General features: G+C 36.8%; 2 protein-coding genes across 3 annotated transcripts in view; both read left to right on the top strand.

Annotated features, from left to right (window-relative positions):
• Positions 1-18497, top strand: part of CPB1 (carboxypeptidase B1) — a 34301-nt gene extending 15804 nt beyond the window's left edge. Inside the window, exons 6-11 of the mRNA XM_032852435.1 lie at positions 746-847; positions 3611-3721; positions 3811-3901; positions 4576-4778; positions 16256-16340; positions 18173-18497. Coding sequence (XP_032708326.1) covers positions 746-847; positions 3611-3721; positions 3811-3901; positions 4576-4778; positions 16256-16340; positions 18173-18360 — 780 coding nt within the window. The 3' untranslated portion in view covers positions 18361-18497. The remainder of the gene's footprint in view (positions 1-745; positions 848-3610; positions 3722-3810; positions 3902-4575; positions 4779-16255; positions 16341-18172) is intronic.
• Positions 18498-24094: 5597 nt separating this feature from the next.
• Positions 24095-24471, top strand: part of CPA3 (carboxypeptidase A3) — a 33978-nt gene continuing 33601 nt past the window's right edge. For both annotated transcript variants that reach the window (XM_032852438.1, XM_032852437.1), the window contains exons 1-2: positions 24095-24225; positions 24322-24397. In XM_032852438.1, the coding sequence (XP_032708329.1) occupies positions 24158-24225; positions 24322-24397 (144 nt within the window). In that variant the 5' untranslated portion in view covers positions 24095-24157. The remainder of the gene's footprint in view (positions 24226-24321; positions 24398-24471) is intronic.

Raw genomic sequence — 24471 nt, forward strand, 5'->3', positions numbered from 1 at the left:
CATCCCAAACATTGTTATAACTCTTTCCCTGCCTATATGCCCCAGGGAGTCAAACAGATTCCCCAGCTTCTTTTATCATATGTGGATTTTTAAATCATTATTTTGATTTATTCAAAAGGAAAATGCAATAAAATACAAGAAGTCCTATAAATTTAACCACATTCCTGTAAGCAATGTAAATGATTACATACCTTGATGAAATTCTTCTCTCCCAGATGTTGTTTGCAAATCCATTTGTTAAAGAGCTTCATAAACTTCACGTCTATCAGACAACATTGCAGAGTGTATCAACGATATGCTTCTGTCATTCTCTAATGCCATTTTTGTCATGTAATTCTAATGAAGAAAATAAAAAGACAAGGAGTAAGTAGGAGAGAAGGAAAATTCTTACAAGATTAGCAACAATCATCATTACTTCTAATTACTCATCCAGTTGTCTTGGTCATGTCACCTAATAATAGCAGCTGAAAATAACCTCCACGTGAGTACAATTAAGCAGGGTAATCAGCATCTTCTGAAAATTTGAGCTTGTCAAGCTTCATAAAAATAATAAACAGCCATGTAAGCTCAAACATTGTACCTAGAGGCAAGAACATACTGTGCTAGGATTATGTTTTAATTTAATCATGGGATATATCTCTTGCTGCTGTCAAGTTTCACCTGTTGAATCCAAAGCCCAGACAGGTAGCGAATGTTAACCCCTGACTGTGATGAATCACAGTTCCCCTTTTTTTGTTTGCAATAGGTTGGCAAAGCTGGACCAAATAAGCCTGCCATTTTCATGGACTGTGGTTTCCATGCCAGAGAATGGATTTCTCCTGCATTTTGCCAATGGTTTGTGAGAGAGGTCAGTATGTAGAATCATTTTTGGTGGAGGGAAGTAGAAAGTATTTTGTTTATTTAAATCAATTTCTTATAATCTACCTATAATAAGAGAGAATAATAACAGAAAAACTTTGTTAATTCCAAGTTCCCATTTTTGGGTATTAGTTTCAACTTTCACCAAGAGATCTTTATAAGGTAAGATTTTAAAACAGCTGCCAAACTGTATTTATTTATATTTGACTCATCTGAACTTTCTCACCTACCTTTGGTGGAGAGACCAACCAGTAGTATAATACATAGGTCATTTAAAATTTAAAGATTGTGGACAAGCCACTAGGTTTATTATTATCTCCTGAACAATAATCATTATATACTTCAATGGCAATCCCACTATAAATGATACTGTTTTTCATTCCTCATAATTCTAATGATAAGATATATGTGAAAACCCTTCAACTGAAGTTTTTAAACATCTATGAGCCCATACTAATGTAGATAAATTATTCAATAAATAAAAAGGAGAGAAGGAATAACTCCTTCTTAAAGAAGAATTAACTAATGGATGCACAAAGAATGAACAAAATAGAAAACTATCATTAGAACACCACAGTAATAATCATTTCACGAAAACCTATGTACATATGTAAAATTAGTGAGTAAATGTTTAAAGACAAATAGGATAATTCCTATCTCAAAGTATCCCCCCCAAAATATGTATTACATTACAAAGGCAAAGTTTACAGTAGAGAAACTTAGTAGAAATTACTTAACCAAGTGATCAAGGTTAATATCACCAGTAATATCACCATCATTAAGACATAATCAGTATCATGTACCCCCTGATATTATGTACTGAAAAGACACATCATCTGTATGGTATTCTTCCTCAAAATTCATAACCTTCCTCTAATCATAAATATATATATAGAGAGAGAGAGACAAACCTAAATTGAGGGAACTTCTGCAAACTAACCAGACCAGTACTCTTCAACTGTGTCAAAGACATAAGAGACAAGTAAAGACTGAGAACTCACAGATAAGAGGAGACTGAGGAGACATGATAACCAGTGAAATGTGGGATTGTTTGTATATTGGATCCTAGACCATAAAAAGGATAATAGGGATGCCTGGGTGGCTCAGTCGTTGGGCATCTGCCTTTGGCTCAGGTCATTGATCCCAGGGTCCTGGGATTGAGTTCCACATCGGACTCCCTCCTTGGTGAGAAGCCTGCTTCTCCTTCTTCTCCCTCTCCCCTGGCTTGTGTTCCCTGTGTAGCTAGCTCTCTGTCAAATAAATAAATAAAATTTAAAAAAAGAAAAAGAAAAAGGTAAGAGTGAAAAAATTAGTGTTATATGTAAACAATGAATCTTGGAATACAACATCAAAAACTAATGACGTACTACTATATGTTAACTAACAACATACTAAAAAAATAAATAAATAATTGGTTAACTCTAAATAAAACCTATAATTTAACTTTATTATTGTGCTAATGTTAATTCCTTCACTTTGATCATTGTACCATGGTTAAGTAAGATGAAAACATTAGGGGAAGCTGAGTGAAGGGTATATGGAAACTATTTGCGACTCTTCTCTAAGTCTAAAATTACTTCAAAATTAGAAGTTTAAAATATTGAAGTATTTTTAAAATTAAGAATATTATTATATACAATATACTGTCTTTTGTGTGAAATATTTCTGTATCTATTTGTCACGGTCTTGGTTTCTAGACATGTTATGTGTCCAATTAGAACCATTTAACTTCAATGGATATCTCACCATCTGCCCTCTAGAATGAAGACATTTTATCACTACTTTGGTCATCTCCAAGATTAAAAGAATGTGGTTCACTAAAAGAATGTGGTTCTATAACTCCTCCAGCCTAAAAATCACTTATTTTATCATGTGCTATTATAATAAATACAATGTAGAGAGTCACAAAAAGTATATAAAAACTATTAATACATAGAAGCCTTAAATATTTTAAAGTCTATTCAAGAAAGCCTGGGAAAGAGTTGAATTTAAGTTTAATATGATCCTGGGGCTGGGGAACTATGACTAAGAGAACCTAATAAATGACCATGAAGTCCTTCATTCATAAAGAAAGTCCTTCATTCATAGAGAGATCACTTAGAAATCATCACTTAGCAAGGAGAGCTAGTCTCTTAAATCTTACTCAGTATAGAGGAGTAAGAAGGATACTTTGATCATTATTCAGCCTGGAGCCTTGGTGAGAGCCACCCAAAATCCATCAATGTGAGCTCACTTCATAATGGGAGGCCTTCTCATTCTTCTTCCTTATTGGACACACTCTCTAGTGTGACCATCTACAGGAGGTTTCACAAACTTAAATAAATTTCTAGATGATATTAGAAACATGCACAGCCATCCACAGACATTCTTTACTTACTAAGTATAGGTCTTACCCTCACATCCTACTGACTCTGAAAAAAAATTATTGCAAATAAGTAAATATATGTATGTTTCTTAAAAGTCTATAATTTTGTTAAATCTTTTGTTCATCTTTAAAGTAAAAAGTGAAATAATTATGTGAGTTATATATGGATATAATAGAATATCCCGGAAACAGAGAAGAATTAAAAACAACTATTTTAACCAAAATTATGGGTAATATTTTACTAACTGCCTTTTAAATATTAATAATGTCTACCTCAAAGAGACATGGCTTCCATTACCAAAGTCAATATTCACCCAGTCTATGTAAATTTTAGTAGCATCACATATTCCATATTTCCATGAAATTCTCTTCCTAATTCATACTTAGGCTATCCGCACCTATGGACAAGAAATCCACATGACAGAACTTCTCGACAAGTTAGACTTTTATGTCTTGCCTGTGGTCAATATCGACGGCTACGTCTACACCTGGACCAAGGTATATGAGCCAATACTGAAAGGGGATGATGAAATTAAAACCAACCCACTTTCTATTATACTTGGCCTAACCACATAATCCACTTTCAGAACCGAATGTGGAGAAAGACCCGTTCCACCCAGGCTGGAACTACCTGCATTGGCACAGACCCCAACAGAAATTTTGATGCTGGTTGGTGCAGTAAGTATCGGGATCACCATTTTGCAAGCATCTGTTGAAAAGCACAGAAGGAAAAATAACACAGGAAAACATAACAGTGTCTAAAACAAGAAAAAATATAAAATTTTATATTTTAGAATTCTAACTTTCTGAAAGCACAGACAATAAACGGTTTATTTATTCACTCAAAAAAACTTACTGTGTGCTCTACTGCATTCCCAGCTGTGTTAGATGCTGGAAACACAAGACTGAGAATCCAGATGTAATCCTACTACTTTGAGATATATAATCTAGAGGACACAGTCATTAAATAATTATTTAAATAAAATTGTGATATAATTCTATTTTTGTGATTCAACTCTCAGAGAATGATTACAGTAATAAGGAAATTTCTCATGGATATTAGTTTGTCCCCTAATTATTAATTTTTTTACACTATATTGATCTCATTGTATATTATTACACAGGGACACACTGGTGATTTCATATGCAACTTTTACCCCGTAAGCTTAAAAACGTACCACCCCTAATCTTGTGAGTAATGCATGCATGCTTTATTATATACATATATACATACATTATCATAAGGACCCATGTAAAAATAGCTTATTCTTAACTTTCTAATTTGAAAGTCTGAAACATGCCTTGTGGTAACTTCCATAGATGACCATTCCATTAACAACCTGTTTTTCTAGAAATCGGAGCTTCTCGAAGCCCGTGTGATGAAACTTACTGTGGACCTGCTGCAGAGTCTGAAAAAGAGACCAAGGCCCTGGCTAATTTCATCCGCAGCAACCTCTCTTCCATCAAAGCATATGTGACAATCCACTCATACTCCCAAATGATGCTCTACCCTTACTCCTATGATTATAAACTCACAGAGAACAACGCTGAGTTGGTAAGTAGTCATGGTAGTAAATATGGTATTTCACTGTTAAGATTTTCTTAAATCCTATTCCTGAGAAAAAATTCTAAGAACAATTTCTAAAGATTCCATTATTAATTACTGATAGCAGGAGTAAAAAAAAAAAAAATTACTACAGATTTACAAGGAATCCAGAATTGGCTAGATAAATTAGCTAAAAGATATAGGATTTTGATACAGGAAACAGTTCCCAACATGTTAAACTGGTTTAGTCTTCAAAATGACAATAGGTACACTTACCCTGGCTTCACCACAATACTAACTCACATAATGATTTCAGATGCATCTGGGATAATCAACAAAGTAGTTTTGTCTCACACACAATTAGAAAGTCAATTTTGTCAAGTTGCCTTGAGCTGGATTTGATATAGGCAGAAGCATGGCAGATGTCATTAGGAATCTGGCACATTTGGTTCATAAGATCCTAAAATTATTTCACTATTTGATTAGGTGAGACACAGAAATAAAGCAATCAATGAACAAATGGTATGACTGGATCCTTACTAGATACAGGAAGCAATGTAAAAAAATTTAAGTATCCATGACTCAAAAAACTAGCAATCTTGTTACAGAATCATGATATAACCACATGAAAAGTTAAATTAAAGTTTTATAACATTCACATTAACAAATATCACGTATCAATGCATAATTTTTTTAAACCAGAAGTTTTGAACCCTTCACACAATATTTTTTTTCTAATTTATGAAACATCTGGCTGCCAGAAGTTGGGACCAGTGATCTAAAAGAATAAGTGTAAGATTTAAAGCATTTGAGTTATGCCAAAAAAAAAAAAAAAAAAGCGTTCCACTTAGACAATGACATAGATATTTGGCTTACCTAAATTTGCATAAATTTGAAGACCCAGTAACTTTAACAACTGGAAACTGTTGTTTTGTACTTTTAGTCCTTCTGAAACCAAATAAAACATGTAATGCTATAAATATTTTGTGAAGAGTAAAACAGAAAAATAACTTAGCCTCTTAGAAAATTGATAGCTAATAGTTGGCCAGGTCCTCCTCATTAAAAATGACAATAATAATAATAATGTTATTTTCATAAAGCTTCCCATTTTCCTTATCCAGAGCCAAACCCCCCCCCCCCCAAAAAAAGGAAAACATCATTAGTTGGAACCTTTAACTATTTCAGTTTTCCAGTTATGCTCCATCTGTTAATTGTTCCCAGTGGGTGCTCACAGTCCTGCTATCCCAGAGATGGGTGTGGTCAGCTCCTCATTTCAATCCCAGATTTCAGTCCCAGAGGAGAGAAGGTGGAGCTATGTTGTTTGCTTTATTCATGTGAATATTTAAATTGTACCACATCAGAAAAGAAAAAGACAAAGCCATAATAACTATTAATGAGTTAATAAGCAAAATATTAAAACTAAAATTATAAACCATATTAAGTGTAACAATAATATATCCAGTTTGCTTAATATAGCTAGTTTTAAACACAAATTCTAAAAGACAAATGCTTACAGAAAAACAAAGTGTTCTCTGGAAATGAGCTTTTTCACAAAGTTTCAATACCTTTTCCTACTTGGGGAATAAGTTAATTCTAATTAACAAAGAAGTGGAATAAACAGAATTATATTACAATAAAATATTCATAATCTATTCTCAACAAAAGCACAAACCATAAAATAATCTTATCTTGGAAGTTTAATTATGTATTCACAAAACTAATAAATTCAAGAAGTACATGCTACTTCTTATACTTTCCAAGCATGATAAGAGAGGTGGCTAAACTATAAAATTTAATTGCACTTATATCACATTAATTGATTTTAAAGTTATTTTAATTTCTAATAATTTTTTTCTATGATTAATCTTTTGCCTAGCATCTTAGAAGAAATATTTAAATGAATGTTAATTTGATTAGTCAATTCATTGGGAATCTGAATTTAGTTCAGCACCCTAAAGCAACTTAAACCTTTTGAAAAACTAGAGATCCTTTCAATCTTCTTCTTATTTTGCATAATTCCAATTCACTTACTTCCTAAGCACATTTTGCTAGAACTCGTAACTGTAGTGTTAATGAGTATAAATATATGTGTGTATACATATATTTTTATATATGTATATGTATATACACACACATATATATTTATATATATGTGTGTGTATATATATATTTATATATATGTGTGTGTATATATATAATATATATATATTATATATATATAGCCAAATGAGAATTTGAATCTCTCATAAAGAAAAATATTGGCTTTTTCATGGTTTTTATTTGCAATGAGAATATTAAGAAAAAAGTAAAAGTCTTGATCTAGGCGTGATAAATGTTCCATCCAAATCTAATGCTTCTATATGAATTTTCAGCTAGAAAAATGTGACCCTGCTGTAGAAAACTAAAGGTAGGAAAAGATTTATAAGATGCCTTCTTGGCACACCACATTATGGATAACTCAGAATTTCTTAAAGTATTGTCTTACCTAGAATTCAGTGTATAGATATAGATATGATTCTTATTTATCTTTACACTTATGAAATTTGTAAGATTATATCTGTAGCAAAAAAAAAATGCTTCAAGGAGACTATGACTCCAAACAAAAGGAAATTATTCTGTACTTCTAGTAACATTCTCAGCCCAAATTTAGGATATACACAGAAATCTCTGATATCGGAGTCATGATAAAAATGTATGTGTCTTCATTTCTGAAAGATCTTACATGTAGATTGCCTGATTATTCACATCATGAGACAACCTTCAGAGTGAAGAAAGGCAGAGATGAGAATGCAAAAGACCAATGAGGTAAAAGAATAGAAGTGACAGCATGGATTACAAAGAAAGCTACCAAAAATATCTCTACAGCAGATCAGTAAAAAGAATGAGAGATCATAAAAATACCTTACATATATAATGCTTTTCAGTTTGCTAACTGCTTTTACACATACTATATTATTTAAAGAAAAAATACAAAGTATACTGTGAGTTTCCAATGGCTTCATACACCTTCCAGTTCCTCAGTGTTAACTTCTTCAATATGAAGCTATCACTATCTTTAAAGGAAGCTTTAAGATCCACGAGAATAATATACTTTACATTTTCAAAATTCTGAAGGATAATGAAATATTGAATTGTATGACCTCTTTATTGTCAGAGTAATTCTCTTTTTATTAAGAAGACTTAACTGAAAATGTTCCCAAACCTATCCATATCTTTGCATTTATTGAACATGCAAGAAGCTCCAAATCTTTGGTCTGCCTACCTACCCCAAAAAGGCATATGTGTCACTGTTACTTACTATTATTATTTATCGTAATACCATTTCTAAGTCCAAAGCAGGAATGCAAAATAATAACTGGTCAACCAAGTATCTTGACCCATTCCCCACACTGACCAAACTGGAAGTTGATATGCACTCCACAAAGGTGCTGATCCAGGGCATACATCTGACACCACATGTCTTCATTAAAAGCACAGAACTTTACAGCTGGAAATCTTGGAATTTCTCTGGTTCTGCTTTCTCATTTTCCAGCTGAAGCAATGAAGGCTTGGCTAAGCCAATACAGTAAAACAGGCAGCCTTGGGCCTAGACTTATTGGATCCTGAAGAATTTCCTAGACTGACCCAATTTCCAAAGATACCCACACATATTTGTTCACACATTTGGCCATGTTCTATGCTGGTACCCCATGTAGCTGTTTTACAGAACATTCATCAAATAGTCTTTCATCCCACAAATACCTCATTACCTCTGTCCCTGGACATTGCTAAGGATTTGCAGTGGTCAGCTGGGACACCTAAATTCCTAGGACCCAGTCTTTATCATTCTGGTCCTATGCTTTCAAGGGCATATATTCACTAACCAGGAGAAAAATGACAATCTTTCTGAAAAATTATTAAATTTGACCAAAAGATAAGAATCCACTTCTAAACTCTAACACCTTCCAGTACAGTGGCACCTCCCTATTAATTAAAATGTGAGTTAATGAGCCACCAAGATAGAAATCTACTGTTCCACCCAAGTACTGAGCATAAAGCAAGACCATGATTAGAGATAAACATAAAAATCAGAGGGAACAAATGTTGTGATTAGAAGGTAGATAATTGCAGGGCCATGTGCACACCCTATCACAGCTGTCCCCATGTCCCTGCCTAATAACAATAACAAGGCCATAACCCCTCCGTCAAGTAGGCTACCAGAACCTAAGGAAGACAGGACCTGAGGCACAAAATATCCACATCCGTTATCTTCTCAGAATTTTTAAATTTCACTTATAATATTAAAAAAAATCAAATGACAACTGCAGAATTTATTTAATTAGAGAAACTGTTGTTGATTTATCACTATACATTTTAAGAGACTTCTTGGCCTGTTAAGATATTCTTACAGAGGCCTGGTCAGAACAGAGTTCATCAGACAATTATCAGAAATTTCACTGAGTACCTATTAAATACTCAGCATAAAACATGGTTTTTGCTATTAAGAATGTAGGATCTTACTGAAATGGTAAGACTCATATATCAGAAACCATACAAGAGAAGTACAAAATTTGGAGTTTCAAACTAAGCACAGTAATAGGAATTTAGGGCAGGAAAATGGTAATATGTAATGAGGCTGGTCAGTGAAGGTTATAGAGAGGAGAAAAACCCCATTTATTCTGGGTCTTGAAGGATGGGCAGGATTTGGGCGACAAAGGACAGAAGAGTGCATTTTAGGCAGAGAAAAGAGCCAACAAATGGCCAGCAATAGGTCTGAAAAATGGGGAGAGAAGAAAGATCAACCTGTTTCCAGTGTTCTTGTGAAGGAAGAGGGAAAGTGAGGTAATGACATTACCCAAGAGACTTAAATGTCACAATGAGTCCTGTGTCACAGCAGGCCCTAGAGCCAGTAACTTGGTAAATAGGATTGCTGAGTCAAATACAGGGTTCCCAGTTAGATGTGAATTTCAGATAAACAATATAATAATAGTGTAAGTATTGTCCAAATATTACAGATTTATACTGAAAAAGTATTCACTGTCGATCTGAAATTTACATTTAACTGGGTATGCTGTATTTTTGGCAAAGATTGGCAACCCTGCTAGTAGAGGGTTATTTTAGCAGCACTGACCTAGTAGCAGTATTTAAGAGACACTTGTACTATCATTAGCAAAAAAGACAGGCATTCAGAGAACCTTCAAAATGAGTTGTCTTTCTTTTTAATTCTTTCTCCAAAATACATTCATGTTTACCAGAATTATGTCTTTTATCTGATTTCTTTCAAGCTAATTCTGTCCCCTCCCCTACCTCCTAGGAGACATTTGGCAATGTTGGGGAGACATTTTTGGTTGTTTTAACTGTGGGAGTACTATAGGCATCTAGTGGGTAGAGGCCAGAGGATGCTGATAAACATTCTACAATGCACAGGACAGCCCCCACAACAAAGAATTCTCCAGCACACATGTCAGGAACGCCAAGGTTGAGAAACCCTGCTTTAAGCTAAGATAAGAACAGAATCACATTCCTGGCTAAAGTCCCCCGGCTTTCACCCTCCTCGCAAACAGCTTACAGTGTTCTGCAAATCTGAAGTGCCAGAAACCCAGTACATTCCCATTATACAACATGTATTTTTTAATATTTATTTGGAAGAAGTACTACCTACACACACACACACACACACACACACACACACACACACACACATGCTCTAGACTTTGCAACTTCAGCTAACTCACGTTTCACATTTTCCTTGAATTTTAAAGAGCTTAAAAATATTCAGGCAGATCAGCCAAAGAAAAAAATTGCTTTACATCAGTGAAAGCATTCCCACACTCCCCAAGGGCTCTGCCAAGATGGGCAGGCCTTGCTCTCCCAAGCCAAGCCTTTCGCTAACTCCTTGCCTTTCTCTGATCTCAGGCTTTGCAACCAGAGCCTGTGCTTGTTTACCCTCCTGTTTTTCTCAGAAACATATTTGTTTTTTCAAATCCCAAAGGCTTTCTCCTCAGCGCTTGCTTGTAGGCCTTGTGGGTTTCTCCTCTAGCATCAAAATTATAAAAGTTAAATTCCTCATTGGTCCCTTGGTGTATGTTACCCATTATCACAGAACAGAAGGAAGGAAACCGCAGTTAAAGATTATTTTGATGCTTTCATTATCACATGTATTCGCCCAGAGGAATAATTAAACTCAGAACTTCAAGTTAGAAACAAAGTTCTGGGGAAAATTTCCTTCGAACTGGTTTATACCCATAGTCAGTTTGGAACTTTTGTTTTCTTGTACTGTAATAACGGACCAGTGGAAGATTAGAAGAGGCAGCCCCCACCTCCCATGACACTGGCTTGCAATGAGGACCATGAGCACAGCCATGAGACAGGGGCTTCCTGATCACATGTTACCTGGGAAGGCAGGTCAGTGGAAAAGAACACCTTCGCCTTATTCATCTTACCAGCCTCCTGGAGCTCAGAGCCTGGGAAACATTACACTAGTTGGTCTTTTGTCTCTTGGGCTTTGAGTTAGATGTGACATTTTAGACTCTCTCTGTCTTTTGCTCTATGACCAAGGCCTCTTTTTAAGAAAACAGGTGACAAAAGAGAACATGCATAAGACATGGTAGGAAACTCATATCTAAGGATTAATAAAGGCTGGCCATGTTTGGCCTTGACTGAAAGCAAAGTTTTCTCTGAGGCTGATTTATATTTAGCTTCCTTCTGTTCTTTACAATTGGTAAAACCAGCTCCAGCAACACTTCTTTTGAAGTATTCGAAGGCCACAAGGAGAAGTGAAAAAGAGCACAGAATTTAAAGCAAGAAGAACCTAGCTCAAGTCAGCCACTTATGGGGCTGCATGCCCTTGGGAAAGTTCTTTTATCCTCTCTGAGTTTCAGTTCTTTTATCCGTAAAATGGGGATAAAAATATCTAGCTCTTATCAAGAGCTCTTTGTAAAGTCTAAGGTTTTATGTAAATGTTAGTTCTTATTTTGAACCCATTGAGCAAGGATGTAAGATGTCCCTCAAATGACAGGGTGTAAAGAAAATGTCTTTAATTGGAGTTTCAAGATGTGGATCACGCTTTCTGATGTGCTATTGCTTCTGCGGATCTTTCGTCAGCTGTCTTAGTCCCTTTTTACAGAAATGTACAAGGGAAAGGAGTTACCACTCTAACGTTTTAGCAAATACAGGAATTATCTCTCTTTTACCATTCCTGGCTGGGGTCAGTCACCCAGCTTGGTTGGAACATTCCCACTGAGCATGGTGCCCCACGTGGCATTCCATTCTGCGAGAAAATTCTATGCTGATGAAATGTGGACAGATAGTGTTAGAAAGATAAATGAGTAACATTTGTGAAAGTATTTGAACTCTTCAAAAGAAAAGACCCACACTGATTCCAGGGATTTTTGTTATGATCATTGGAATTTAAAATATGATATTTTGGTCAATTAATGTCTGTTCTGATTTTTTTTTTTTTTTTGTCTCTTGGCCTCAGAGGGGCAGAGAGAAAGGGTCCACAGACTTTGTTTTTTAAAAAATTAATGGAAATAAGTAAAATGCACAGAAGAAGTCATTGTGTAAATGTGGCAACCCATCAACCATCACTACATGGTACTGTGCCCTCCCCACAAACATCCCCTATCTCCACTCACATATGTCACAGCCTTTGCAGGGCTCAGTGTCCTGCACACGCACCCAAATCGGGCTCATCTGTACTGCCCCAGTCCTAGGATTAGACTCAATTAACCAACCATGTACTAGATGCTATACAATCTGTTGAGAATATAAAATAAATAGCCAAGAATCCCTTCCTATAAGGACCTCACCTGGGAGGTGATGCAAAATAGATGCAAAAACAACTCATTATACAACACAGTGCCAGGAACTCTGATAGTGGTATTAGCCTTCACAAAGGAGGGGGAATCGTTGCTCCCTAAGAGATTCAGGGGCAGCTTCACTAACAAGATGACACTAAAACTAAATGTGGACAAACAACAGTAGTTCTCCAAGTGAACAAAGACGAGAAGAGGATTCCAACAAAGGGAGAAGGATATCCAAAGTGAGGGAGGTAAGGAGAGTCAAGAAGAAGTGTATGGGGAAGAAGTTCAGGGAAACCTAGCTCCAAAGGAACACGGAGTGCACAGCAAGTGACGCAGACTGAAAGAGAAAGGAGGGGCTACCTCATACCCTTTAGGCTAAGAAAGGAAGTTGGGACTTCAAGAGAAGGTGAGAAAGCCACTGAAAGATGTGGTGATGAAATGACACTCAGAAGATGAGTGATGAGGTAGACATCAAGAGGACAGAGCAACTGAGAATAAGGAAAGCAAAGGCGGACACAAACTAAATGTTCCTGAAATGTGCACCAGTGACAGCAACATGTTAACATCCTTTTTAAACTAATATCAATCTTGAATGTTTCAGTCAGTGCCAAAGGCAGAACAACTTCTTCCAGAAGATGCCTAGGAAGTCTTAGAAAACATGTAATTCTCACTTTGAGGAAAGGCAAACTGAACATTTTTGTGTGGTCCTAACAGTAGTTATGACTAAAATGATAAATTGGTAAGTCAAATGAGGTAACAGATCACAAGTAGGCCCCTTCAGTTTTGTCATATAACTCATATATTACATCATATCAATAAACATATTAAGAGACTTGAAGTTTTTTGAAGTTGAAACTTGAAGTTAATGGATAACTTCAATGATCTTCTTATTTTAAATCTTCTCTAGTCTTCGTAACTTCATGTTTAGAACTAATCCTACAGAATCACACTACTTTTTTCTCAGCTTTATTGAGCTATAATTGACTTAAAACACTGTGTGAGTTTAAGGGGTACAATGTGATGATTTGATGCACATAGATATAGGGAAATGTTCACATTAGTAACATGTCCTTTATCTCGCGTAACTATCATTTTGTTGTGTTGCTGTTTTGTTGTTTTGTGATGGTGACAACATTAAAGCTCTACTCTCTCAAAGCAACCTTCAAGTATATAGTACAGTACTGCTAATCATAGTCATAACGCTTTACCTTAGTTCCCCGGAACTTATTAGAACTGTATTTCTAACTAGAAGTAATAATTCAAGACTTAAATGGGGAGGGGGAAACCAGAACAGATGAAAAGCCTCAGAATGGTAACTAGCAAAGGAATCAGAGTTCTTTAGAATTAGAGGTTCTGCCTTACAGAAAAATAACTACAGGTGTCCTCAAATGAATGGCAAGTTAAAGAAATTGTAGAACAGTAGAAACTGTACTATTTACTTACCAAAAATATTAGCACCTCACCACATTTCACATTTCCACATGATGATTTTATATCTATTCTGAGCACTGTGCAACTGTTAATTATTCTCATTTCAATCTGCAATAGGTCCTATACTAAAGGGTAAAGAGAATACTTAGCTCTAGTGTGTTGGTTAGAACAAGATTAAACAACAGGAACTATACATTTAGATCACAACAGTGAAGATCCTATGCAGTAAAAGAAAACATGTATTAGTTTACCAGATTGGAAAAAAGGGAAGTAAAACCCTAAAATTTTCAAGTTAGTGTTTCGAAGCTCTGAGAATAAATTAGTTCCAAGAAACAGATTACACCATTTCAGTGGACCAGACCAGAAAATCATGAATTATGTTTTATAATTCTTTTTAAATTTTCTAATTTATCACTCAGTTGGTGCAGCACTAACAATTTGGAAGCTGGAACTTTGAAATTTTATAGACATGCCCTTGTCAATCTGACATAGGACACTACTAAACTGGTTTTCATATTATAACAAGGACTAAGAGAAGCTGCTACTTTGTAAAATGAGGAGTATTTTTATTTCATCACCAACCTCACTGCTTTCCAAGCATATGTACAAGACATAATTATGATGCCAAAATATGAAATATAGCTAGTTTCATAACCAGAATGAATTATGGCTAATTCTCCTGTAGTAAACAATCAGATTTTCAAATCTGTATTCCCAAGACAGCCAAGTCAGGCCTTACTTTTTGAGTGATTTCATTTAAATATGCAGTATGTCAGTGGATGCTGGGAAGTTTACAGCACAGGGAGGCTGGGGGCACAGAGCCCTCACCCTTGAAGAGTTGGGGGGCATTGAGGCAGAAAAGCAATGGGTCTTTTGAGAAAATGAAGCCACTTCTTAAAAAACAAAAATACACATAAGCTAATACTTGCTGATTTTTTTAAATTCTGGAATTCAAATGTTCTTCATTTGAAATAGAGTAGATGTTATCTAATTCTTCAGTCTAAAAATCTTCCAAGATGGAACCACCCTGATCCCTGGAACTACCAATGTTCCAGTGTTGGCAGTGAACACTGTATTAAGTATCCCATCATTCATATGTGTAATTTTTAATGCTCCTGCCCCAGCTTATATAATTCTATCCTGTCCTGGCTTTATAACTTGCCACATTTCCAGGTAGTTTATGTTTTGTTTTGTTGGGGGTTATTTTGTATGTGTTTGATTTTTGTTTACCTGTATTAGGTAGACAACCTCTTTGTACAATCACAAAGACCTTCTTGTCTCCTGCTTTTCTCTTATAAGCTCCAAAGACAATATAGATTTGCCAAACTAATCCTTACACATAACCTAATTCTTAATAAACACTGACATTTTACTAAATCAATGAATGTGATATCTGAGACAGTTACAGATTGCTATAGTCTCATTTCTCTAGCCTAAACTAAGGTTTAAAAAAACAAAATGTTTAACAAGCCTAAGGAAGAATACCTGGGAAAAAAGACACACTAAGTTCTATGTAAATAAAAAAGGAAAGAAAGTCGGGGCACCTGGGTGGCTCAGTGGGTTAAAGCCTCTGCCTTCAGCTCAGGTCATAATCCCAGGGTTCTGGGATCCAGCACCTCCCCCACCCCCCTACCCGCACTGGGCTCTCGGCTCAGCGGGGAGCCTGCTTCCCTTCCTCTCTCCCTGACTGCCTCTCTGCCTGCTTGGGATGTCTGTCAAATAAATAAATAAAATCTTTAAAAAAAAAAAAAAAGAAAGAAAGTAAAAGATTGTCCTCTGACTAAAACAGAAGTTACTGCTAGGACCCATACTTTACTACAACAATTATTTACAATGAATTTAAAGACCTAATGCTCAAATAAGAGGGTAATATGCTAATGATCTTCAGAGTTCCAACAAATAGTTCCTGGACCACCACCAATTGGTAACCCTTGACCAGGGCCCTGAAGACATGGAGATAAAAGACAGAAAAAGTCACTGAAAACTCAGAGGCCAGTAAATGGTATTGCCACAATATGACACACATTCAAAGGGAAGCTCAGAGTGAGTGCCTGGAGAGGGCATTAGGGAAGACATATTTTCACAAGAATTACTTGGATCATATAATCAGCTTAGCAAGAAAAATTGGATGGACACTGAGCAGGATTAAAACTAACTCAAACTGTGTCTTATACTTCTTCAATGTCTTAAAAATAATGTACAGATGTTTGTCTGTTTGTCAGTGTGTGCTTTTATTTATTTACTCATGAACTGCTGCTGGTTCTTTTGCAGAACGCCCTGGCTAAAGCCACCATAAAAGAACTTGCCACCCTGCATGGCACCAAGTACACATATGGCCCAGGAGCTACAACAATCTGTGAGTCTTGGCTTCAGAACTATGCAAAGAGACCACATGCCTAAAAAGGCAACAAATGGTTCCCAGACCCTTTCCTTTCAGATCATTTAAAGCATGTGGCTTTTGCCTGACAGTGAATTTTTTATACATGTCATCAGTTTTCTGTTCAGAAAAAGTATCCCCTCCAACCCAAGAAAACAGTTGCGCCCGGTAAACATCCATCAGGCAGCCACTGCTATGTGCCAGGTGCTCACTAGGTGCTAGGAAAGAAAGGAAAGGAGGATGGAGGGAAGGCAAGAGAAAAGGAGAAAGGGAAGTTGGGGAACTAGCACAGTCTTCAAAAAATCTACAGTAGGGCAGCAGGAAAACTAAATATAGGGTGCTAGATGTTATGACAGAGATGCACAAGGAAAGAGCATACTCCAGCACCAACCAGCCCATCCCACAGCATCAGGGATGACTGTCTAGGATAACACAGCCGCTTTACCTGGAAGGACAATTGCTGAAGAAAGTATAAGTATAAGAAAGTATAAGAAGGAGTGTTTTCCTGACTAAACAGATTGCAGACGCAAGGGCTGATTCAGGCTCAAGCCACTTTCCAGTGGTAGATGTCAGCCCCTCTGACCAGTCACTCAGTGTGTTGGAGTAAGTGGCAAGAGACACATAGCAAGAGAGTTAGAGAGGGGCTAGACCCCAGATTTCACTTAGATGCTGAAGAGTTTAAATTTCACTGGGAAGGCACATCCTGCAGGCCCCGTTTTAAATTTCTACTTATATTATCCTTTGCCTTTGCATGATTTCTTTTTGCCCCAGATCTGAAAGAACTAGAAATACAAGGGAGAAGACCCAGTCCTGTCATCACAGGGCCCTCCAATGCAGCTGGAGAGGCTCCAGTCCTGAGTTCTGTTTTGTTTTGTTTTATGTAAAATACAGTTTTCTATAGTCTTATCCTTTTTTAACCTGCTCTGAATCATACGGGGTACAGTGTTTTCCAAAGGGGGTTCTAACAGAAGTAGCCCATCTATTCATATACTGTGAACTTCTTATATGTTTTATGCAGAGTAGTTCAGTGAGGGTTCTTTTCCCATTCTGTAAATGCTTGAAGGGCATTAAGTCACGTCTTTCCTTTATGCTGGCATCTCCAGAGGAGAGCCCATGGCCTGCTGCTCAGTGAGGGCTGTACGGCTGTTGACTGAATAAAGAGATGAAAGAATGAATTAATGAATGAACGAACAAATAACCTAGTGACTGAAGAGATACAAAATCTACAAGGCAGTGACTTGGTAACTGCTACCAAATGAAGAACTGAACCTCGGCCTAATGCTAACCTGGGCCAGACCATCTGCTAGGCCCTGAGGAAACACAAAGGCCCAGCCTTGCCCTCAAGATGCTCTGATTTCATTAGTCAGCACTGTTTCCTTGGGGTTTGGAGCCCTCTCCTATCATCAGTCATCATGTGGCTCTCCATATTTTCCTAGGAAACATTCTTTCCTAAGAAATTATCTCTATTTTGTAAACAAATTATATATGATATAGTTTACCAAAGCATACAAGCACAGTGAGAAGTTTATATTTTATTATAAATTACATACTTCCTGGGGTATGAAATACATCATTCCCACTAATTAGGCTTAGAGGTTAAGATTGGACTGATTTTTTAAAACAGCCCCCCATATCTTTTATAACCCAGTTTTCCAGAAAATTGGCCTACCTATAATATTTTGCCCAGTGAAAGAGTTGTAACTATAAAAGAAAGCTGGTTTTCTTCTTCTTTTTTTTTTTTTTAAATTTCCTTCCTGAATTTAAAGTTTTTTGGGGTTTGTTTATTTTTTTCTGCTCTTTGCATATTTCAGATCCTGCTGCTGGAGGCTCTGATGACTGGGCTTATGACCAAGGTATCAAATATTCCTTTACCTTTGAACTCCGGGACAAAGGCAGATATGGCTTTGCCCTCCCTGAATCCCAGATTCGGCCAACCTGTGAGGAGACGATGCTGGCCATCAAGTACCTTGCCAGATATGTCCTGGGACATCTGTACTAGCAGAGAATAATGACAGCCTTATTTCAAAGTGCTCACTCTTTGTCTCTTTCCTATCCTGAATTCTTATTTTAGTCTGCCTGGATATTTTCTAGACCCCAATATTTCTTTTAAGCCTCTAGTCTATTAAACTACTTGGATCTTTTAATACTGATCATAATAAAAAGGAATCATTATAATTAGAAACCTGACAAGACTGTCTACTTCTTTGGGGAAAAAAAATGATGTGAACCAGTGACTAAGCAAGCCATCCACAGGTAATGATGCGGATCAACTATATAGCAGTTAAAGTCCTCAGGGTATTTGCCAACACTGGCAGACTCTAGAGATGTACGGTTATAATGGGGGCTTATGAGGAAGAAGATATATACAAGGAAATTTAGGGGAAAAGACCCCATCTTGCTTTAGCTTTCTTCTCAGTTCATTTATTTTATGAATTGTCGACTACATGTCAAACACTTTGTTAAGCAATTAGAGACAGAACAATGAAAAAGAAAGACCGTTCTTGCCTTCAATGAACATTCAGGAAGACAGACATGAAATAAATAATTAGATATTTCACAAATTATTTAGTAATTCATGATTTAATTTACATTAAGCAAGTAAGTGCTAGACAAATTACATAAAAAGAACATATACTCGGTCTACCTCCCTGATGTGGAAGAGAAGGCTCTCTCAGAGAATCCTGGAACCTGAAGAAAGAATCACAATGATCTGGATGAAGAGAGTGCCCCTTCCAAGCCCTGTGAAGATGCAGAAATCTTAGGAAGAAAGCCAGAAGAAAGAAGGGCATGTACTGGGGCTGAGGAGGGAAGGAGGGACTATTAAACAAAGCTTAGAGCTTAAGGGTTTGGAACATTGGTCTAAGAATAATGGGAAGCCATGGAAAACATTCAGTTGCAAATGACATGATCAGAGTTTTTAAAACATCAACCTGCTAAGGTGGAAAGCAGACAGACGTAAAACAAGAGGGTGTCAGAAGGGTGTTAACAAGGAGATTTGTTAAGGAGGGTGATACAAAGCAGATGGGAGGTAAAACAAGAGGGTGTTTGGTCTTAAACAAAAGAGGCAAAAATTACTCCATGACTTGAAGTTTCCCAGAATTAGAATTGAACATGCTAATTTCAGAGAGTATTATGCAAAGTTCAAATTTTAAAATATAATAATAGGCATTTAGTTGCAGTTCAGGAGCATCTCTTAACTTAAAATCTACTTTACTATTCTATTTACTTTAAAATATGAACTCGTTGTTTTCTGTGGATCCAAGGAAAACAGGATTCCATATCGAGCAAAACATGTTAAAATATCTATGATAGTGTTCTATTCAAAAGAAGAATACTTTGTGATGAAAAAATAAAATGAAATGAACAACAACAACAACAAAAGAAGAATCCTTTGAAGCCACAGTAGTTCAGAAGCTGTCAAGCCAAAGAATGATTAATTGCATTAATTGTCCACTAGATGGTAGCAGTGCAGCTGCTACAATTTGTCAAACAAATTGACAAAATTTAGTACATTTAAATAGATACACAGACACTTAAGTGCAAAAAAAAAAAAAAAGAAACTCCCATGAATTCTCAAGCAGTATTGATCACAATAGAAAAAAACAGATGTAATTTAGTTAAATTATCTTTTCCTGTGTCATTTAAATTTATATCCATGTTGGGAATTGGAGAGCTAACTCAACCAGAGTTACCTGAGTGAAGTTATCTTGCTGGATGTATATCATTCAATCCATAGATAGTTCCACAAGACACTCCCATATTCCACCTCTAGCGGATAACACTGACCTCTAAGAAATGTTGTGTGTGACCCAAAGTTCAAAAGTCGTGTGTGTCAACCATAAAGAACTATGTCTCTAAATTGAGCACTTTAAATTAGAAATTAGAAATGTTCAAAAATTCCAAGGAATTTTTTTTTAAAAGGCAAGGACTAGGAAAGTAAGTATGTAAATATTCTCATTTAAAATCCCTTGTGTCCAAGATTTCTTGCACCAGAAAAATTTTTGCTGTATCTCTGGCCGACTGAAAGTCAACAGCTAGCTGGTTAGGAGTGCCACTTGCCTGAGCTAAACTGAGCTAAAACAAAAAAACACGTCTGCTTCAGTCCTCCCCAGTGCAGTAATACCATATGACCTCCTACAGGTGGACCAGGGACTGCAAAGGGTTCCTACCCAGCCCTGCCCACCCAAGAGCCTCTGACTGTAAGAGCACCTCCCTTTAACTCCCTCCTTTAAATTATCCCCACAGTGAGATCCCAGGACAGGCTCTGAGCCTTTCCTCAGTCCCAAGCCCTTACCTCCCCAAACGGTAATTAGCCAACAGCACATAAATGGCTCCCTGAATTTTTCCTATCTCAAACAGTGTTGCTATAACATAGCAAGACTGGTTTTCCAGTCTGGAATATGGGAGTAGATTCTTCACATCTAGAATAACATCCTATGTATTCACCTGTTTTTGCTAGCTAAACTATATGAATTGCTCAAAGAAAATTTCAGGCACAGAGGAAAAACAGAAGGAACCATGACAGCTAATGAGGTTATTTGGGGGCCAAATGGGGTCTTGATGATCCTCTTAGGTCATCTCATTTGAACAGATAGTCACTTCCCCCCCCCGCTCTAGCCAGCTCTGACACTGCCTGAACCACACACCCACAACTCTGTCCAGAAATGCCACCTTTCCTTCAAATAATGAAGACAAGTTTCCTGCAGCATTTTGCAGGCAGCTTCATTTCATTGTTAAGAATCCAATATCCACAACTAAAGGCAACAAATTTTTCTTTCAACATACCCTTTCTGAGATATCTAAAGGTATTTCAGAAGCTTACTGGATTTGATTTGAAGATGAAGAAGTATCTGAAAGAGTCTAGTAAAATCACAAGAGAATTTTCATTTTCTAGGATATCTCTTTTACAGTGATAATGTTTAAAAATATGCATAAAAATATAACTTCAAAAATAAAGCAGTATTTTATTTTTCTTAAGATTTTATTTATTTATTTGAGAGAGAGGAAGTGAAAGAGAGAGACAGCATGAGCAGAAGGGGAGGAGAAGAGGGAGAGAGAAGCAGGCTCCACAGAGAGCAGGGAACCCAATGTGGTGCTTGATCCCAGGACCCTGAGATCATGATCTTAGCCAAAGGCAGACACCCAACCAGCTGAGCCACCCAGATGCCCCTAAAGCAAGTATTTTAAACTGTGGCTAGATATATACTACTACAAAAATCCTAGGAGTACAGAGATCCAGAAGGATGGAAAATTATTGTTGAGTGAGCCATTCAACTTTAAATTTCTTTTTAAAGAGATTAATTTGACCTATGAAATGTCTCACCACCTTACAAAGTCAATCCTAAAATATGTTGTCCAATAGCTATTATCCTATTCTATACATATGCCAAGATCTTTTATAAATTTTGATGCAATAATATAAGATTATTCAGAATTGTAACTACCAAGAAATCACTTGTTCTGAGGAAAAGCTCGAGAATACTCTTGAAATCTATCTATTGTATCTGTTCTTCAAAGGCTAAGTAAACTGGGGAGTAGTGGGAAGTCTTAAAAGCATCACATGCCAATATCCTGTTCTAGAAACAGGGAACTGAAATACGTACAGATATTAAGTCCAAGGTTATTTATAATCAGAGTCTTATCCTGAGAGATACCAGAATCCTTCACACATTTACACAGATCCCCAAATAAAACAGAAGTGTCCTTCATACTTGACCTGTAAAACAGATATTCAAGCCTTCTCCACAGTTTTAATACTAGTCATACAGGAAAAGTCTTTAAGAAAACTTAAAAGAATGTTAGAATCAAAGGTGATTTCTATTTTCTTCTTTCAAGTTTTCTGTTTCTGCTAAATTATTTCTAGTAGGCATTCATTACTTGAAGAATCAGAAAATAAAACTCTAAAAAGAAAAGCCCTAACAAAAAATTTTTCCTGAAGTAGTCCACATTAAAACAAATACAGAAAGATATTTCACCCCTAAAGGAAACAGCCACCGCTTTATTTATTTCTTCATCAGACAAAGAGAGAGAGAGAATGGGTGCATGACGGGGGAAGAGCTACATCTAACTACACTACTTCTCCAAGAGGGAGAAGCAGACTCCACACTATGCAGGGAGTGGGATGCTGTATTCGATCCCAGGACTCTGGGATCATGACGTGAGTCAAAGGCAGACACTTAACCTACTAAGACACCCAGGCACCCCTGCAGCCACGGCTTTAATCTACCACATGATACATGCTGATACCCCAGCTGACAGTGGTCAACTATAAGTCTGTTCACAGAACCTCACAACCTTAACAAGTGCTTAGAGGGCACAAGCATATGTTTTAGCACCTACCATCCACCAAGTCCTTCACATACGCTATCTCATTTAGCCCTCCTACCACTTGACAGAGTCCAATTTGCATCTCCATTTTACAGATGAGGAAACAAAGGCCCACAATGACTAAGCAGCTCGCTCAGGGTGAAGGAGCCACTCTAAGGTTATGTGTTTCTAACTGTAACGTCAAGCTCTTCCTTTTCCTCTGTACCCCTACTAAATACATCCTCAGAAGCAACGGAGCAAATATTTGCTTTGGTCATTTCTAGTGCTGATGAGTTTGTCCAGTGTCAAAAACGTGAAGGCATTTGTAAAATCCACCTCTCCCTTACCTTCAAGGTTGGGGCAAAGAGAGCCCCTTGGGGATATGTTCTAATCCACACCTATCAGAGAGAAAGGAATGAAGCTATTGCTGCTGTACATGCAACATGGGCATCTCCCCCAACACTATTATTTTGATAATAAAACTATACAACCATGACTCTGAGAAGTTTTCTATAGGATGATCTATATCCATTTGTCAATGTGAAGAAGTAGCTTTTAAAAGGAAAGTCTAGTAAGTTATCTGATTAGCTAAATTTACTCACTCCATTAGATTACCTTAATTCTACTGAGCAGAGGTGATGACTTCTCCCAAATAACCCATGTACAAAGTTAAAGATCCCTCAAGAGACTATTTAGAATGGTCTATAAATGACTTTCATTAATTCAACTTTCTGAAAGCATTTATTGAACCCTGCATCCAGACCCTAAAGAGAGCAGCCAAGGAACAAACACTTGAGCAACCATATAATGGTGCCTTCTAGGAGTCCTCAAGTTGCTTTAGATACAGGGATTATCTCTGAGACCAGAGGGAGGAGAAGGAGAAAGGAGTGGGGATGTGATTGCTTTAGCTCTTTCTGTAACAGTTACTTCTTCACAGAGCGGTACGGAGAAAATATGGCAAGAGTACAAAATACAGATAGGGAATACATCAGTATTTTTGAGATTATAGTATTTTTAGTATATTCAAAATATTTTATAACTTACCAAGTTACAATGTAGCTTCAAAAACATATTTTATGTTATTAAGGACCACCCACCAAGGTTCTGAAGCCAAATACCCAAATTCATCTCAGGTTCCAATTGCAAATTTGAAGTGATTTTTTTCCATCACAGAAAAGCTGCATTTCAGAACAAAGAACTGGGCTCAAATCTCAACTCTGTGAACATACTAGCTCTGCTATCTTGGACAAGTTATTTCCTAAAAAATGAATTTGCCTGCCACCTGTAATATGGGTAGTCCCAATTCCAAAAGGGTAGTGTGACGCTGCCACAAAAGGGGCATTTGGTGTTAGTGTTGCCATCCTACCCCTCCCTCCCCAATTAGAAAAACATTTCATCCACCAGAACCCTAAGAGGAAATCAGCTGTTCCTCCAGATAAGACCTGAGGCATAAAACTGGTAGAGGATCTTGGGGCAGTCAAAGAAGAACCATGCGGTTCATCCTGCCTTTGGGTTTGATCGCTACCACCCTAGCAACTGCTCCTGTCCGCTTTGACAGGTAAACCTAACTGCCCTGCATTCCAGTCTCTATACAGGAAGAGGATAAAGGAATGCTTCTTTACAGTTCACGTTTCATCTTTTTACATTCTTAAAGGGAGAAGGTGCTCCGCGTGAAGCCCCAGGATGAAAAACAAGCAAATATCATAAAGGACTTGGCCAAAACCAACCAGGTAAAGCATTTAGAGGGTTGTTTTATCTTTTCTTCCTGTTTTCTAAAAGCTGCCTCTTTTGTATTTTATTTTTA

This window comes from Lontra canadensis, unplaced genomic scaffold (genome assembly GCF_010015895.1).
Source record: "Lontra canadensis isolate GAN:19392208 unplaced genomic scaffold, GSC_riverotter_1.0 scaffold6, whole genome shotgun sequence".
NCBI classification, from domain to species: domain Eukaryota; kingdom Metazoa; phylum Chordata; class Mammalia; order Carnivora; family Mustelidae; genus Lontra; species Lontra canadensis.